This window comes from Palaemon carinicauda, chromosome 21, assembly GCF_036898095.1.
Source record: "Palaemon carinicauda isolate YSFRI2023 chromosome 21, ASM3689809v2, whole genome shotgun sequence".
Lineage (NCBI taxonomy): Eukaryota > Metazoa > Arthropoda > Malacostraca > Decapoda > Palaemonidae > Palaemon > Palaemon carinicauda.
In genome coordinates this window covers 102,032,097-102,051,422 of record NC_090745.1, presented here as the reverse complement: position 1 = coordinate 102,051,422, position 19,326 = coordinate 102,032,097, and the positions used below count along the sequence as shown (strand labels likewise).

Here is a 19,326-nt window from a genome sequence, read left to right as displayed (position 1 = left end):
TCGTTGGTCTATAACATTTATAACACCTGTTCATCTCCAGATCATAGTAACTATACTAACATGTAGTTGAATGATCATTCTGTAGACCACACAGTGGTGAAGATTGTTCATAAATTACAGTTTTTTTTGGTTATCATGACAGCCAGTACATCAGTAGGTATGATTATAATGTTTTTTCAAAGATGAGCGTATATGAAAAACAGGGACATGTAAGTTGAGAGATAAAAGCATACTCATAAAAAATAACTAGTTTCTCCAAACGAATCTTGAAATACAATATGGTCTTCAAAATTTAGGTCAAACTAATAATAATCAACTATGTTTTCCAAACAATCTATGTACACTTGCAAAGTACAGTACTGTAGTTCACTTAGCTGTTCCTATACAGTATTTAGGTCAATGGGGAAATTGATAAAAGTTACTTACTTATTAAAATATGAGTTGGCCTGAATGAGTTCATTCCAGTTAACAAAAATAAGATCAATTTCCTTCTCTGTGACAACATTTGAAGCTCTAAAGGGTTTGATAAAAGCCTGAAAAATAAAAGGCAATTGCTATAAAATAATTTCAATACGCAAGTGCAGTTTAATGAATGATACACGGAACAGAATTAACAATTCCACACGATACTGTCATTTCTAAATAAGCATGAACACTAAAGCAAAAATTATACTACACTTGGTGTAGCAATGAAACACCGTTCCCAGTGAATGCATGCTTCTTATGATTCATTTATTAAAACACTTAACAGTATTTTTATTTGAAAATGACACAATTATTGTACCTCTTCTACAAGCAGTAACTCGTAGAGATATGTAGCCTCTGTATTTATAAATTCTTGAATAACATTCTGACGACTCTGCTCAACAGGAGAAGACTCTGAGATTTGCCAACTTTCTCGAATTCCACGAGCAGGAGAAACTGTAACCGGTTTTTTTCCTATCTGAAAAGCATTCAATAAAAACAAATTTTCTTATTGTTTATAAACTATGCACTGTCTTGTAAGTTAGAAAATTTTTCTGAATTTGTGTTCCTTAGAAACAAAGCCTATACTTTACATTTAAAAGATTTTGGGTAAACAAAACTGGTTGCAATAGAACATATATTCATTAGGCTACAATGATATGTAGAAACATACAACATTCCAGACTACAAAATGCCCCATGAGGTATACATTACCAATTTTCCACACTTTAGGATACATGGCAGCAATGCAGTGGCTAATAGTTGAAAACAAATGTGAGTTTTTCCTAGTTTTCGTGTTAGTAATCTTTTGTCAAAAATTCTTAGACCTGAAAATAACTTTCAGCCCCAATTTTGAATGATAATAAAATCAGAATTTTAAGTTTTATGTCTTCTGCAGCACTTCTTATCATATAAGGTTTTCTTTTTCATATGGTGTAAAATCTATAACTTTCTCTTTCTCTGGATGTTTAAATTCCTTCAATACAAGAAAATTATACCCAAGAATATCTAAAACTCCGAGAGAATGTAAACTGAAACATTTTCAATATCAATCTTAGGCACCAATATTTTTTAAAGAATTAATTTACATAATCTTAAATTCATGAAAGATCAATATAGACCAACAGTCTTTAATTTCTTATCCTATATTTAAATATTATAGTGACTACACATCTCATTTTTTTCCCACCATTAACCCTATATCGAGTCAGTTGCCTAATGTGCCTTCTATCAGACATCCTCTTCCACCAAACTTCTTTCCAGATCATCCTTCACCTTACCTCATCATACAATTATCTGCCTCCCTTTTGATCTTCCCCCCATAACAGGCTCCTCCCAAGCCCTCCCTCCTCAATATGTGCTCATATCAACTTAGTTGTGACACTCTTATCACCTTTAATTCTTACTGTGCTGGTCATTCTTCTTAGTTCATCATCTTCTAATCTTTCAAGCAGTGATATTCCCATAATCCATCTCAGCAATCTCAACCTTTGTTACCTCTTTTTGTCTTACGAGCCCACATTTCTGATCCAAACACTAATACTGGTCTTATTACTGAGATAAAAATGTTTGACTATTAGGTTGATAGGCATTTTCTTATCATATACCACTACTGGTACTTCCCTCCACTTCCCCAGTGCTTTCACCTTTTTCTTAACTTCAGCCTCACATCCTACCTCCTGACTTATAGGGGATCCCAAGTATCGAAACTGTTCCACCTGTTTTACAACTGAGCCTCTATGGTTATCCAGTGCCTACCTTCCTTACTATTCACCATAACCTCAGTCTTATCCACATTTACCCTCAAGCCACCTCTCTCCACAGGCTCCTGCCACTTTACAACCCTTCTCTGTAAGTCTTCCACGTTTTTAGCAGTTATCACCAAATCTGCATATAGTATCTACCACAACTCTTCATTTAACACATCCATGACAAACACAAATAAAATGGGCTTAATACTGACCCCTGGTGATAATTCAATACCAACTTTAAAGGTCTCTATCTCCCCGCCTGCTGTTATTACTTTTGTCCTTGTTCTTTTGTACATCATTTCAACCATTATTCTAATCAACCTCTCAGGGACTTTCTCTTCCTCAAACACCAAACCATAATTTCTCTTGAGATTCTATCATCAGCCTTCTCTGGATCTACAAAAGCATAGGAGAGCTTATGTAGCAACCTTACAATAAAGATGGCATCCATATTCCCTCTCCCCCTCATGAATCCATACTGCCGTTTCCCAATTTTATAATCTCTCTGTCTCTCATCTAGTACCCTCTCAAAAACTTTCAAACCATGCTCTGCTAGTTTAATTACCCTGTAGTTACCACACTCCAAATCACTTTTCTGCTTCAGTATACACCATTATTCTCCTACTCAGTCTTTAGGTAGTATTTCCTCTTCCCATATTACTCTTAATAAATCCATTATTCCATCACGCCCCCTGTAGCTAGTATCTAGGCCATTTCAATTTGAAACTGATGGACCTGATACTTTACCATTCATTAATTCTACTCAATGTTCTCTTCACTTTGGTATTCCGTATCTCCATCACTTTACCCTTGACCCTCTGTGTTTCTCCCAGCTCCTCTTTCAGTTTCTATATTCAATAGAAACTCTCTCTGTCTCTTAATGTCTTCATTCCTATGCAATATATTTCCATCTCTATCCTTGGTGACTCCCAGTTGCCCCAAATCCTGTCTTTGTCTTTTCCTCAAGTTTTATATCTTACAGATATACTTTTTTCTTTCCTTTGTTCCTAGCCTTTCATTCAATTGCTCTACTATTCTTCCAATACCTATGCTCATGCATGCCTGATTTTCCCATCCTTAAAGGCCTTTGCTTTTCTTTTAGACAACTCTTGCCTCCCTCTATCCCACCACTACTTTTCTGCACATCTAAATATCCTACCTTTATGTAAATAATTTAACCAAGCCACCAACTGTCTATCTTGGTACAACACTGAAAATAATAACTAAAATACTTAGATTAAACATTTTAAAGACTGATATTCTTGATTGTTCTTAAAGAACTTGTAATTAAAGCTTGCCATTCATTGTAAGTGGAAATTACTAGTCACTAGTTTAAATATTCAATTTCATCATCCTGTAATTTGCAATTTTTTTCACATCACTGGAATTTACATACTAAGATGTCACTTGGATGCATGATGACATTTGATCTATGTTGCATCATTGTAACTTAGGAAGGATACATTTTATACTATTAATGTAAACTGTGGAATTGATATCTATAAGTTGTACATAACAAGGATTGAGGAAACACTTCGGTATTGAATTGACAGCAATCATAAAAACTATGAAAATTTTGAATGTGATGGTTCACCATTTAGTATTTTACTTTAAGATTTCATTAACTATTCTATTATAACAAATTGAGTAAAGTTACTTAATGAAAACCATCTCTTCAATTAATGTTTTGGCAGAATATCTTAAACAGTAAGAGACTTATCATAACACTACATAGCACAGTCTCTGTTATAATTATTTTATAATGCAATGTGCATGACATTTAAGGACAAATTACTTGACTTCTTCAATAGTGCCAAATACGAGGCCAACCTTGCTTTTAATTCATAATTCAAAAGTTATTCATACAGTTATTCTTGAGTGCCTGGCATCTTTACTCTTTTAGTTCCATTCAGGAAAGGTGATGTGGAATTTATTTTGAAACCTTCAATAATATTTTATTTTCACTAGGTCTTTTTTATCATTACTGCACTCACACTTATGCTAGGATCAAATCATACTATAGGGAATAATGTTGTTCAATACTTCCAAAACATTCATACTATACTAGAATTCAAAGTTTCATTAAAAAAAATCTCGGTTTTTGTTTCCATATATTCAACATTCATCACATAACACTAATACAAAAGCTGCTCTATAAACTATAATTTCTTATGTATAGTTTAACTAGGCTGCTGTTCGTAATTGTGTGCATCCATACAGACAGAAATTTATTTATACAATACACACAACCCTTCTCTCTCTCACGTGTGTTTGTGTTTGTTCATAAATTCACACATGTATTTATGGCCAAAGACATACTGTACACAGATTCCACTTGCTGGCCTGATCCCATCCCTCTTCAAGATTTAACATCCACCTCATGTACTGACCCCAAAGTTTTCTAAACTAAAAACTTATTGAATCTTACTTAAAAACAATTCCTTGGGAATTTAATGATTAGGTAATCTGAAAGTCTTGAGGATTGACAAAACTTTCTCTGAGGGACTTGTTTCCCAAACCTTATATATATTTGAAAATGGACAATCACATAAGCTTAATATGTTTAGCTGTAGGAAGTTGGTATTCATTCTTGGATTGGTATATATGGATCATTGATTAAATACCTTCAATTTAAAAGAGTGACAAATTGGAAGATGGGGAAACATTAAACATTACTACAATATTGTTTTGTTAAGCAAGAAGAGTACCATAATCATTCACTGTAATGATTTCAAGAGAATAAGAAACATTGACAGAAACATGTATGTTCAATCACCTTGTATTAGCTGTAGCTTTATTTGCTCAATCAGCATCTTCATTTCCCTTAAATCTTGTGTGCAGGGATCAAACATACTTTCACATAATGTATAAACATCACAGTTAATTTATGTGTATCCTCAGCAACAAACAATTTCCCCTTCAGGTTCTGGAGATTCTTATAAATAATTCATTAGACCCATCTTCAATATAACGTTGCTCATATCATCTTAAAAGTAATAAATTTGAAGGTGCCCAAAATATGAATGGATGTACAGCATAAATTTTGTACATGAGACCCAGCACTGGGGCTGGGGTGGACTTTCATTAGCAAGGTGCAAAAAGGAAGGAGAGAACCCCACAGTTTTACTGTGAGGTAAAGTTAAGTTGGCCAACTTTAATTTGGAACTGCAAGAAATGTAAAGGACTGTCCTACCTGCTTGTCAAAGACACTTCACTTTTGACCTTTGGTTCATACTGATAGGGGTGGTTGAGGTGGGAGGTAAAACTTCAAAGGACTCTGGTTTATAAAGCTATGAAAAATACAATTTACTTTCCAAATTTGTTGTTCTTACATGTATATATAACCTTTCATCCTTTAAAATGGGGAGACTTGCTTATTGATGGCTAGGAAATCCCAGTAGAACTGTTTTTTTTCCCTCGTCCCTAGAAATGCTAGTCTCCTTGGCTCTGTATGGAAGCAAAGGAGATGACAAGAGCAACCTCTTACCAGATGAGTAGGCCGATTGTTGGTTGGTACCTGGTACTTGGTCATTTTAGAAATCTTTCTCCACAGAAGGGGAGATACAGTCTGGAATGAAATACCTGGCACTGGATGGCTGATGAAAGGTATTCATTCCACCATCATTCCCCCATAAAGGATGGATGAGGGAAGTCACACTATTCTATCTTATTTCACTTCCTCCTGTTTATTTTTTATTTTTATTGTTCATCTATGAAAGATTTATTTCAATGTTGCTATTGTTCTTAAAATATTTCATATTAATTATTCATTACTTTTCTTGCAGTATGTTTATTTCCATATTTCCTTTCCTCACGGGGCTATCTTTACCTGTTGAAGCCCTTGGGCTTATAGCATCCAGCTTTTCAATTAGGTTTGAAGTTTAGTTATTAATAAAAATAATAACTACTACTTACAAATCTGGTCTAATAAGAATGATACTTGGAAAAATACCTTACCAGCATCAATGTCAGATCAAGCCTGTAACAGTACAAAAGCTTCACCTCTAAGTAAGGGGAAAGGAAGAAGAAGCAGAAGAGCCAGTCATTTTACCCTTCCTCCAGAATTGCATCGAACACTTTACCATAGAACTAATGTGCTTGCCTGTAAGGGAGCTGGGCTGGCTACAAAACTACAGAACTGACACCACAAGTCCTAAAAGAAGAAGTGGTGATGAACTTGTGGGTATACTAACTTAGGAAAGATGAAGGTTGTTAGCATACCCTATCTCCAACACCTGGCCAATTGCAGATTCTTTGGAGTCTAAATGGGAATGAAACGTGAGTTTGCGCATTCTACATCAGGCTCATACCTCAACTCCCTCAAACGTCTAGGCGTATTCTCTATAAAGTCTCAAAATGTTAGAAAGAGACCATGTTGCGACACCTTTCTCTTGGTTTTGCCACCAGATATAAGGAAGAGACTCTGGCACTTGAGTAAGTATGTAAGGTCCTTCCAGAAGCTACAACTACAGTAATATTCCAAAACAAAAGATGGTTCACATTCCATGGTATTCCAAGGGTAGTTCTCTAAAAGTGTTGACAGATTGGGAATAATTCTGCAAGTGGCCATCTGGGAGCAACATTGGCTGATCAACTGGTGAACAGGCTGAGTGGAGGGAAGTAGATGTCCTGGAAATCCCATGGGTGTTGGAAAAGCTTTGAATGCTGCCAATGGGTCTCAGAAGGGGGAACAAAACAAAAAGGAAGCTTTCTGTTAGCTGTGTGACATATAGGACTGTTCCCAGTGATTCCTGCAGGGCCGGAAGCTCTCTGATATGGAAGGATATAAAGACCAATAGTACTGACAACTTGCCCCTGGTAACAGAGCCTGTCTGCTAATACATTCCTTTGTCAGATATGTACCTTGCTGATAGTTGGAAGACGCTGGTACACCGCCCAGATGTGCATCTGCTTTTCCAACTTGCAAAAGTGGGGAGGGAACAAGATGTATCCCCTTTGCTTCTTGATATAGGTTACTAAGTTGGTGTTGTTTCAACAACTCTACCAAGTGCTTTCTTAGATGTTATTAGAAACCTTCATTTAGAACGGTGCTTACATTTCCAGGATGTTAAATGCAGAGGTTCACTGAACACACATCTTAGGTATCAAGTAGCCCTGGTGCATACAACCCTTCTCCTTTGATGCATTGAGATCAGTTACATGTCCAAAGGTAGAGTCAGGTGGGACTCCTTAAGCGAGGTTTCTTCATGCTGCCATCAGGAATATCCGCAACTGTCTCTTATTTCACTGGAACATGATGAATCAAGGAACTTCTGTAGGATGACCAGTAATCCTTCAATCAATGAAGGGATCTTTGAAGGAGGTGCCTGTGTGGAACGAACTTATCCAACTAGGAAGGTGGATGAGAGATACTGTCAGCATTGAGCTGTGTTAAAGAACCCTATTGGTCTGCGGGAAAAGAGGGCAGGGCTCCAGACCGTAGCAAGTACCCATCCTGAAGGACACTTACTACTCAGGACTAGGTCCTGCATTTGTCAGGTTATTCAAAGGAAAACATGTATCTCCCTCCTTTGCAGCACGAGGGGGAAATCTGACATCAGCTCCATCCTCTACCTTCTTGACTCAAAAGGATTGTGCATCTACAGCATTCCTTCAAGAGGACGAAGTCATTGGCAGTGCTGAGTGGGGACTAGACAAAGTCACAGCTTTCTTTTCCCTGATCCCACAGGTATGGTAGCAACTGAAGGTTGGCCACAGACCTCTTCAAAAAGCCAGAACCTTTGAGAGAGACATTGTGATGGACTAGGGAATCCTGCCAAGCAATGCTCCTCTACACCGTTGCCTGTATGAGACTCCTTGGAAGGAGAGACAAGTTATTCTATTGTTAAAGGGATAAAGATTTACCAGCCTAATGAATCAAAATTGGAGACATGAGGCTGCCTGCAGTAGTAGCTTCCACTGAAAAGACTTGCTTTGAAAGTTGAAAATCTAAGCATCTCTCCTCTTCAAAACCCAGTTAGCCCACTGCAGTGCTGACTGGTTGGACAAGCAAGTCACTGCCTTCTTATCAAACCGTACATCTTGTACTTCTCCCAAGAATCAAGGGTCAAACCCCATTGTCCTGTTTAGTAGTTCTTGTGCCTGACCCCTGTCAAGTTAGGAGAAAGCTTGTAGGGTAGCCACTGCAGAAGATTCATGGCCACTGATTGAAGGGCCAAAAAGGACATGCTTTCTGACTTCCTCTGATGAGGAGATGACGTGACAAACACTGGCACAAGAATTTTCACTGCTTAGAATGAGTGGCAGGTTCCTGGTTGGTTGACCAGAAGTGGAAGAGAACTCAGATCCACATCTCTGATCAGTAACTCAAACTAGCAAAATCTGACCTGGCCGCTCCAGAGAAGACCTCGACCTTGAGGGGCACCAAAGTGTCGACCATTGATCGCAACAAACCTGATGAGGGGCACCAATGTCACCTCAACCAGTTCATTGCACTAAAAAGAGTGCAAGAATATCTATAAGGAACACTCAGACTCAGGGATCTCTGCTGCCCTTAGTACCTGTCCAATGCCTGGTACCTAAATGGTAAAAGACCTTAGGTACCTTGAACTTCAAGGATTAGAGGACCCTGAAGGCTACTCCGCAGATCTACTCTCTCCCAAAAAAGCTAGTGTTCTGACACAAGGACAGAACCTGTAAAGTAATCTGGGACTAAAACTGGACCAGACCAGCATTCCTCTGAGACGAGAGCATCTTGAATACTGATCAAAGCAGAGGACTGAGGGAGAACCTTGTACTCTGGCCCCTAATGATTGAGGGCGGGGGGTTTGACCTTGTCCATAGCATGGGCTGAAGGCCCTCAACCACAGTCCCATGAATGTCCAACTACGCACAAGCCTCCAGCTCATATTTTCATAGCTGCCAGGTGTACAGAGGCCTGTCCAGAAGGATGCATCTCTATCCCACTTGGCTACTGGGTAGATAGGAACTCAGGGCTATACCTCAGGGCCGCATTCCTGGCCCCTCGCATTAACCCTGGGGGTGTGGCACAAGGCCATATCCGGGTTAGGAACCCTCTAGGTATCGTCAACAAACCCCCAGGAATAAAAGTGGTGTCATCAAGATCCTAACTTGGAAGTGTTACTGGCCTTCTTAGTCTTCTTAGAAGTGTCAGAATCAGAAAGGGAGGAGTATAAAGAAGATGAGTTGGAAGAGGAAGGGGGAAAAATTACTTTCTCCTCTTATCAACTTCTCCTCTGGCTCTGAAAGCCAAGAAGTTGAGGTTTAAGTAACCATTGACAACAAAGCCCTTCCAAGGGAAGAACCACATGAGTTGCTATGCCCATAAGGTGCTCTCTTCTCAACAAGGGACACAGCAGTACCCCACTCAGAGAAGGGAGCAGTTCATCACCCAGGTAGGAAAGGTGAAGGAGAGCACCCAAACTCTTCCAACACGACAGATAGTAGGTGGATATGAGAGGCTGAGCACCTTTGTTTGTTCCTACCTGGCTACAGATAACCAGGGAGCAAGGGATATAGTCCCAGGGACAGAGACACAAGGTCATGCATGGTAAGGTACAGGTAGTATCTGCCCAAACGAGGCCAAGGTATTGACTCACCAAAGGACTGCAAAACTGGTCTTCTGGTAACGACCCGCATAGGGTGTACTCCCCTCCCCTGAGGCATTGAGATGTCATAAAGAATTCAAAAGCCCTATTCTTGAGATTATGACTGGCATTCTTGGATTACTTGTTCTAGAAGCATCAAGATTAGAATAGGAAAAGGAGGACGAGGAGGAAGAGTTGGAAGGGGAAAGGTAACAAATCTCTTCTTTTACATAGCAACTAGAAATGTCAAGGTCTAGGTGACTATCGACAGCAGCTTTCTTATCAACACAGCCCAGGCACAGCAGTACCCTGTCAGAGAAGGGAAGGAAAAGAGTTCAAGTACAGGAGGGAAGGTGAAAGATACCAAACTCATCTGACATAAGACAACAGAATGTGAAGATGGGGCTGCGCATCTCTGTTCCACCAGGGACACAGTCCCAAAGGGAGCAGGAGCCAACCAGAGTCATTCACCTACCTGAAGGAGAGATGGCATTGACAAGAGCCCTACTTGTGACTATAAATTATTATTAATAGATCTAAGCAATAATTGCTGATGAAGGTCCCCAAAAGGAAATACCCATGGTTCGCTCCAACAATAACCACAACACTGGAAGAGACTGTCATAGTGGAATTAGCAGGCACACTCACTGACACTCATAACAGACACAGGGGCTTAGGTCAGGCTAAGGGAAACAAGGAGCCACGGGCTCCAGTCACAGTCACAGGGCATGGGTGACATTCCCTGGGGTGTGACACTGATGCTAGCACAGGGGAATGGCACTGAAGCCAGTCACAGGGCATTGGCACTGGGATGTATGTACAGGCTTCCAGTCTCCGGATCTTTCTATGCTCGACAGTTTAGCACTCTACTCCCACAGGGGCGGGACCACGCAGGGATCCCTACTGAGGTCAGTGTTATTGCTAGCACTGGTATCACTGCTGAATAACAAGTGTCACCATTGATATTGGCATTGGGAACACTGGAGCTACCCATTCCATCAAGACTTTGAGGGCTTTTCTGCAAGACATAAAGAAGGCCAAGTCTTTCTCAGGCCACTCGTCAGTAACATAAATAATAGGAGCTTCCAGCAAACATTGGGAGTGCGGTGATCCTCTCATACTCGACAATTCTGAAAAAAAACTCCCCTATGTAGATTCAAATTTTCTCTTTGCTTCTGAAGCTTACTCCCAGGACCAACCAAGGATCATATAACCAGATGCTTCAGCTACAGCGGACTCGATAAGAAGTGCAAAGGGCTATACTGTACATTCTTTTCGGCAATTCATGAGCTTTCCAAAAATAAAAGCTGGGAAGACTTAGCGTTCTTGTTCATCGCAAACGTCAGCCTATGGGAGGTCCTGATCTACAATTATTAAAAGGGGATAATTGCAAACAATTATGCCCAATGGATTATCATAAATTGAAGCAATGTCCATTATACACTAGCATGAATCTGATATTACTTTTCAAACTATAAAGTACACAATAAGAAAAGGATAAAATTTTCTGGGATAGGACACAATGGTACGACTGTACTCGTTGCCCCTAGAGACAAACATGAAGTGTCTTTGACAGGCCGATAGGAGGGGCTGTTAGCCCGGGCTCAACACCGGATAATAACTACAGCACCTTCTTAACAATTTCAATGGCCATTCCACCTTTGCTGGAGACATTCCCTATTCTAAAGGTAGAAACATTTGCATACACATAGGAACAAAGGTGGGTTTAATTCTTGCAAATTATCTTTACCTTTCATGGAAATATTACTGAAACTGGCATTATCCTCACCAAAAAAATACCAATTAGGTCATTACTTCTATCCTTATCCTTGCAGAATCAAAAATTTGTTGGGTTACTTTCTTTAGTGACTATTGCCTTTCCACCATGATTCCTTTTTCTTATACTGTATTCCTAACACACTAGATAAGTCTATAATTTTCTTACAGTTTTGGTTTAACTTTGGGAAAAGACTAGAAAGGGAATTATGTTGTCTATCAAATAAAGAAAATACTGTCCAATATAAAAATTTAAATTGAATTAAATTCAACAAAATATTAAAAAAATTTGATACTCACCTTTTTACACAAACTCTTGAAAACCCATTCAAAATATTTTACAGCAAGTGAAAGACTGATTATATATTGTACACTTTACAATAACATAATAAATTTTTCAAAGAAATGTTTAGTTCTAAAAATTCATATATTATAAAACTACAAAAAATTATAAAATATAATTAGAAATGAGTAAATCAAACCAATAACAACAGGTAAGCTACCAAATATGATATGCACGTTATCTAAAATAAATATTATGAAGGTATAGAAAAGGATACCCCAATTACACTTCTTTCACTTTAATTTGGTTCTAAACAGCATAAGTACATAGAGAGGGATGTCAATAATTATCAGGTTGTTCTCTGAATACGAGTGACTAAAAAGTTCATACACAAATTTCTATGATCCAAGCACGATTACATCTTGGGCAAGATTCCACAAACCTCTAACATTTGCACAATGAATGCAATAATTATCAAATTCTAATAAATTATGCCATGTATATGTACTACTGCATACTGTAACTTTAATTGCAGTGGACACTAAATAAATTGTTAATTATCTAGAAATAGAACTACATCATGTTTTACTCTGCACATAATTTTTTTTTTCAAGCATATACAAGAAAACTTATGAACTAACATATACCATTGCAGTATTTCATTGATATATTCAAATTAATAGAATTTTAAATAAATGATTCTTAGATTCTTTGAACTATTGACCATTAAAAATCAATATTTCTTCCAAACTTTAATATTTTGTTAAATCAAAGCAGTTTTTACTTAACAAAAAAATATACTTTCTGAACTAAAGAGAAAAATGCATTTGGATGAGAACTGGCCACTCTAGATACAAGTATTTGAAACCCAATGAGACAACTGCTGTATTATTAGGTAATCATAATTTTCATCAAAAACAATAAAATGCTATGGCATGTGTGTGTATTAGTGCTGGTACACTTGATTATGCATTTAAAAGACTGGTTCAAGTTCAGATATATATTAAATTACAACCACACTCTATAACACATTAAATGCAGAACACTGAAATAAATTTCTACTTTCACAGCATTAACAAGGCACTAAGGCACATGGAACTAGCACTACCTATCTCTTCACTTTGCTGTGTTAACTCAAAATAGGCATGGCCTAACTACTCTATTATGTGAGCATATCTTACACACACAGATTTTGGTGTTAACATGGCAAATAAAGACATGAATGAAACTAAATAAATGTCATGATCAATATAGCAAAATCCAGTAAGCTAACGAAAAATAAACAAAACATAGCATTTCACAAATAGACTTTACTTACCAAGAGTAACTATGAATGCATACCATGAAGCCTTTGTCACATATCAATTTTAAAAAATATCAAAGTACTAAAAGTTTTAATAAGAGCATTTCATTAATAGCCCAGTTGCCTGCTTTCTCAATATTGTATATACCATGGGAGATTTAATCAAATACCAAAAGTTTATACCATAAATATCATAACTATATTTTGTGTTATCACCAATACTAAAATATCTAGGTGCCATATATAACTGGGTGAAAAAGTCGATCTAGCAACTGTAAAAGTCTATAAGCAAACTTTAAATATAGAATAAAACAAAATCTGACAAAAACGGGTTAGTTTGCTCTTACCTTCAGTGTCAGCAGTTTGTTACAGATACAGTGCTGTACAGTATATCCTTGCAAAGGAAAATTGCCAAATTAACAATCACAATACTTTCTAATAGGACTATTTTCAATCTCCTTGTACCAAAAGAGAAATAAATCATTCTTAAGTACTTTCCCCAGCATTAAAAACAAATGTTAATGTTTTAATTTACTTTTCTTATATTATGTTGAAGTGGTGCAGATTTTCTAATATGTAACACTTGATATTCATTAGTTTGGCTTTCGTGGGTTTGCTTTCTAGCAATTTTCAGGTATCATACTTTATAAGTTTGTTCAATAAATGAGGGACGCCAGCAATAAATTTAATCAGACAATATATGAAAACAGCAAAAGATCTTTACTTGATTAAAAAAAAATAACTTAATATTCATGGAAAGATAAAATAAAGGTTTTTAAAGTTTTCAAGTACTGAACATTATTGGAGTGTGTCATTGTTAAATTTTCAAAATTTGGGAAAGAATTGAATGAATCTAATTCATGAGGAAACAACACCAACTGAAACATCTATGTACTACATTAGATTTACTTATCTAGACAGTAAAATACTCTTAACTAAGGCAGGCAAAATTACTGTCTCAATTTCACATCTATTCAACATACAAGATCCAAGGTCTAAAGTTGAAATGGATGAAAAAATTAACTAAAAGGACATATACGTATGCTTAAATTGAAGCAAACCCTCTCAGTAAATAGCAAATTTATGCATTACAAAAGAAACTGAACCTATAAAGATAAATTTCATATAATTTCAGACTGACAAGCCTTTTACAATACAGTAATTGCAAAATTTTCATAAGGACACATGAGCTTCAAAGACTGATTAAAAGGTAAAACAGATCTAAAGTACATACAATGAGAACTAAAAACAAAGCATGCTTCCTTTTAAAGGAATCTACTCTTTCACAATCGCAGTAACTTTAATGTAGATTAAAAATTATTTTCATGCACAAAATTTTTCTAATTGTTATTGTGACAATTCTAAATTCACACCTTGAATTTTCTACAAATAACCTTCATACCAATAAAACTTACATTAGGAAAGAATGTTCTATAAACAACAATTTCAAATAAAGTTACTAAAGTATGTATCTTGTTCTCAACCAATAACAATTGAAAATTAAATTTGGCAACTGATTTTAAATTTTAAAAAAAGTACTTTCTTAAGATCATTTGCTATGGCCATGATAACAACCTCATTGGAATTTCATGTTTAAAAATATGGGTTTAAAAGGAATTAATAAAAAGGGCATTTACTTAATATAAATTGAACCTTGTAAAATATCATTTGAAAAATTATGCCTTGTTATATTGAAAATAAACGCATTAAAACTAAGCTCTATTGTGGAACAAACCCAATATGAATATGAAATAAATTCAAAACATTTTTAAACGAAGAGAGTACTGTTCAAGAACAGTTTCACTAATTTTTTATATTTTGCAAGATACAAAATTGGGACAAAACGAAAGACAAAAATGCCTCTCCATTTTACCAAAAGACCCCTTTAAAGCCTGGTACAAAGAGTACTAAAAGCTTAATTTATGGTGTTAAACATTTAATAATGATGGAAAAAAAATGTATAAAAACGTGAATTAAAAGGATTGCCAGCCATGAAAAATACCATCTAAAACAATTCACCCACTTCTTAACTGTAATCGCTTGACTGATTTTTGCTTGCGATACTAGACTTCATCAATAAAATAAGATAATTCAGTATCTCAAAGATAGCTCTGGTGTGTGTTGTGCCGAAGGATTGGATATCTATAATCAACAATTCATTATTCACAACTGCCTTAAAATCGTCACAAAATGTCAGTATCAAAGATGAAGCTGTGCTTGCCCAAGATATAGTCAATACTGTTAAAACTGAAGAAAAAAATAATTACAGTTCATATAATTTCGTGGAATGTATATAACGTAAGGAAAACTCAACAGTGGCTTTCAAGACTCAGAGCATCATGGATCATTTTCACAAAGAAGAGGCAACAAAATGGATATAATAGCATAAGTGCCATGTCCACCTCCAAGACAGTGCCCCAATCCTCATAAAACATATGATCATATACACGTCTACTCGGTGAATACACAACATGACTAATACTGTAGTATTATAAATTTCAAGCCACCACAAAGTTATTCCTTTAATTAAGAATGCCATTTAGGAGTATAAATTTAAAAAGAAAACATGCCTCTACATCCATTAATATACATCAGAGAAAGTTTGAGTCACTAATATGGTATGTTACCTTTTATATAATTTACTCTAGTCTGGTTACATTTGATATCATCAGCATAACTGATAACACTAAGGAAGCTTCTCTATTGCCTTCCTCTGCAACAAAATTCATTCATGAAAGCATGCAATCTGTGAGAGAGAGAGAGAGAGAGAGAGAGAGAGAGAGAGAGAGAGAGAGAGAGAGAGAGAGAGAGAGAGAGAGAGAGAGATTATCACCATTTATGATTATTTGACAGATTCTATCAACACTTTAAATAAAACTTTAAATTTACTCAAGTCCAAATACAAACCACTTAAGCCCTCAATATTTATGTAACATCATGGCAAAAGTTTAAAACTTCTCTGATATATCATGTTATAAGTTTTCAAAATCTTGGTATTACCTAGCTTCATATACTGTGCTAGGGAAAATGAGACTAACTATAAAAGAAGTGACTACTCTTAACTGACAACCTGGCAATCTCAACCGATTCAAAATATTCCATAACAGTCTCCAATGTATGCTTATATTTTCCTTCTATAGAATAATTCTTGGGACTTAGAATTTGCTGAACACTTTTCTACGCAATTTTATGAGTATTATCATTACTATGATATAAAACTACTTGAATTTAGAATTCTTTCAATAAGGTGATGCCTCCTGCAACTAAGTGACCCTCAAAGTTAAAACATCTACTGAAGATGAACAAATTCAAACTAGGAACAAAAATACTTTTAGCAATGAAGTTTTGAAAAAAAATAGAATACTTGCTTTCATTTCAAAATATGTTGTCAAATGACAATACAGTATTAATGTAATATTCTTTGGAATGGCAATCTTACAACCTAAAATGTACAACATATAAAGATACAGTACTCTGTACACTATACGTACTTAACATATGAGGTTTCAAGGAACTAAGCAAAAGTTCTCTGAATAGTTTTCTATATATGTATATCTATATATATATGATAGACTATCTTTGGTAAGAACACACAAATGAGGGTAATGATTATTTCACATACCATAAGAATAAAATACCACTGAAAACATTAGTCTCCACAAGACCTATATATGTACTCAAATAAACCTGAATCTTTCATGATTAAATAAACGCAAGGTTTAAATAATCATAACCCTTTTTTGTGTATTCTTAATAAAAAACTTAATTAAACAATGGCTCCTGCTACTTCCTTGGAATTTCTTGTGAATTTGGGAGTTGACTCACTTTAAGAACTCTATAATTGTATTTTGCCAATACACTGGGGCATGTATGTCTAAAAATTAACCTCAGCTACTATATACATAAATGAACATCAAATAATTGAAAAATTTCAATTTCTTTTTTTCAAATAGCGAAACTGTAGTATTCTCTATTACATAAAATCTTATCATTTGTTGGCAATTCAGAATTTACTTTTTAAGTATATATTTGTGTTCCTTATGTGAACCTTTGAACTAATCTTAAAATTAGAAACTTAATAAAAAAATCAAATTATGAGATTCTATGGAACAGATTATCAATAAAGGGCATTTATGTTTAGTCTTATATAAAATGTCCAGGAACCTGAAAACTAATTACTGTACAGTATAAGTTAACACTTCTAGATGCCCTTCAAATACAGTACATGTTTCAAGAAATAAACATAACAAAAAACTAGAAAATCACCAATCTGTGAAAACACTTGGGAGTAAAATGCTAAAAAAGTTAATGTGACATATAAATGGAGACAAGAGACTGTACGGAACAAATAGTCATTTGCAGTTTTAAATTTTGCTCATTTACTTGAAAAATTAGAAAATAAATTCCCAAATAAAAGAGACTTACTACTCTTCTTGCTAATTAAGCATCACAATATTTCTTATTTTCATTCACTCGGAGCATTACTTAACAGCAACAATATTGGCAAGTCTGGAGAGTCAGCCTACGTCTGCACATAATATCAGTTTTGTGACTTAAAACGCTCATGATAAATTCTTTATCCCCTGCAACATGGCCAATTCCTTACAAATACTATAAAAAAGCTAAAGGAAATATCGTAAGGTATCCCTAACAATCCACGTTATTGTCCATCTTTCTACAGGGCAAGAAAATTATAAGGACTAATAAGGGCAATATTTGGGCAGTACAGTATATCCAACTTTTAAAATGTAGAAGAATGAAATTTCAGATATGCAACTTCAGATCTTTAAAAAGGTTCATTTAGAATAAATGTAAACATTACATTCTGATTGACTATTAGGGATCTGTTTTGATAAACAATTCCATCTGACAACTGTACCATAAAACTTACCTAAACTTATATTAAGACTTGTCTTTAAAATTTTTATTATACTATTCAAAGAACAAAAAATTTGGTTATCTATAAAACTTGAACTTTCTAAGACAATATGCTCTACACCTCAAACTATTTTACTGAAATTCATCCAAATGCTACATATGATGCCTTTGTAAAGTAGCAACAAGTAAAAACTTTAAAAATTTAGTTCTATCATAAATAAAAATAAACTTATTAAGATTAAAAAATGTTGTTATAGGAATTATTTAAACTTTTAATTACATTAACTTTTATAATTATGACAATCTTTCCTAAATATATCAACAAATAGTAAGCTATGAACCAAGATCATAAACATTGAAAACCATATAAACAACATTCAAGTTGAAACTAAAAACAAAAAGTTTAAGAGTCAATAAATACATCCCTAATATTAATTGTCACTATTAGATAACCATGATTATCTTTTATTCATCTTGGGGAAAAATAAGATCTATATGGGTAAAGTCATATGTCAAAAAATTACGCACAGTATTAAAAAGTTTGATGTCTGGCGTACTAAACCAAATACAGGATAAATGCATAAAATAATTACAGTACACACCAGTTTCATCAACCAAAATACTAAAATAAATACAACCCCAATTTCTGTACAACCCTACCAGGGAACTTTAAAATAGAAACAACACCAACTATCAACAGTGCTATTTTCTCCAAATACATCTACATAAATTATGTACAATCGGCTTGAATATGAAGTTCATATGACTTGTACAGTACAATAAAGCTCATCCAGGCTATGGCCACAACAATAATTTTCCACTTTTAGATAACTGATAGTTTCAGAGTAAACAAACCTTACCAGCAAACGACTAAACACAAGAAGCCAATGATACACAACATACACAATATTTTCCTTAAGGTAAGCTGTGATAACTGACCAACTCACAGACTGCCAAGAATATTTCCACATAATACGTCTTTTTTTACTCTAAGGAGTTGACCGAGGACTAAAGTGGGTGTATTCATATCCCTAATAAACAGGTAATTTACATCCTTTTTAAAATGAGAATCATATGCATCAATTATGTATCAATTTTCAGGTTTATATATAGTGTTCAGTTTATAAACTTATAAATACAAGTCATTAAAATTTCATAAGTAAAATTATTAAGGATTATGTTTCTTTAAAAACTAGGATGAGATTCATTATATGAGAACTTTTAGCATGAGACTTCAAGCATATGAATGCAACCACCACTCCTCGTTACTCAAAACCTTAAGGTGCAGTTCCTGTACATAAT

At 35.3% G+C, this 19,326-nt stretch overlaps 1 protein-coding gene across 1 annotated transcript in view; it reads right to left on the bottom strand.

Moving 5' to 3' along the window:
- LOC137615380 (intersectin-1-like) overlaps window positions 1-19,326 on the bottom strand; it is a 377,240-nt gene that overhangs the window by 111,156 nt on the left and 246,758 nt on the right. Inside the window, exons 29-31 of the mRNA XM_068345199.1 lie at window positions 2,696-2,732; window positions 785-893; window positions 427-533 (exon numbers count right to left, since the gene is read on the bottom strand). Of these exons, the coding sequence (XP_068201300.1) occupies window positions 427-533; window positions 785-893; window positions 2,696-2,732 (253 nt within the window). The remainder of the gene's footprint in view (window positions 1-426; window positions 534-784; window positions 894-2,695; window positions 2,733-19,326) is intronic.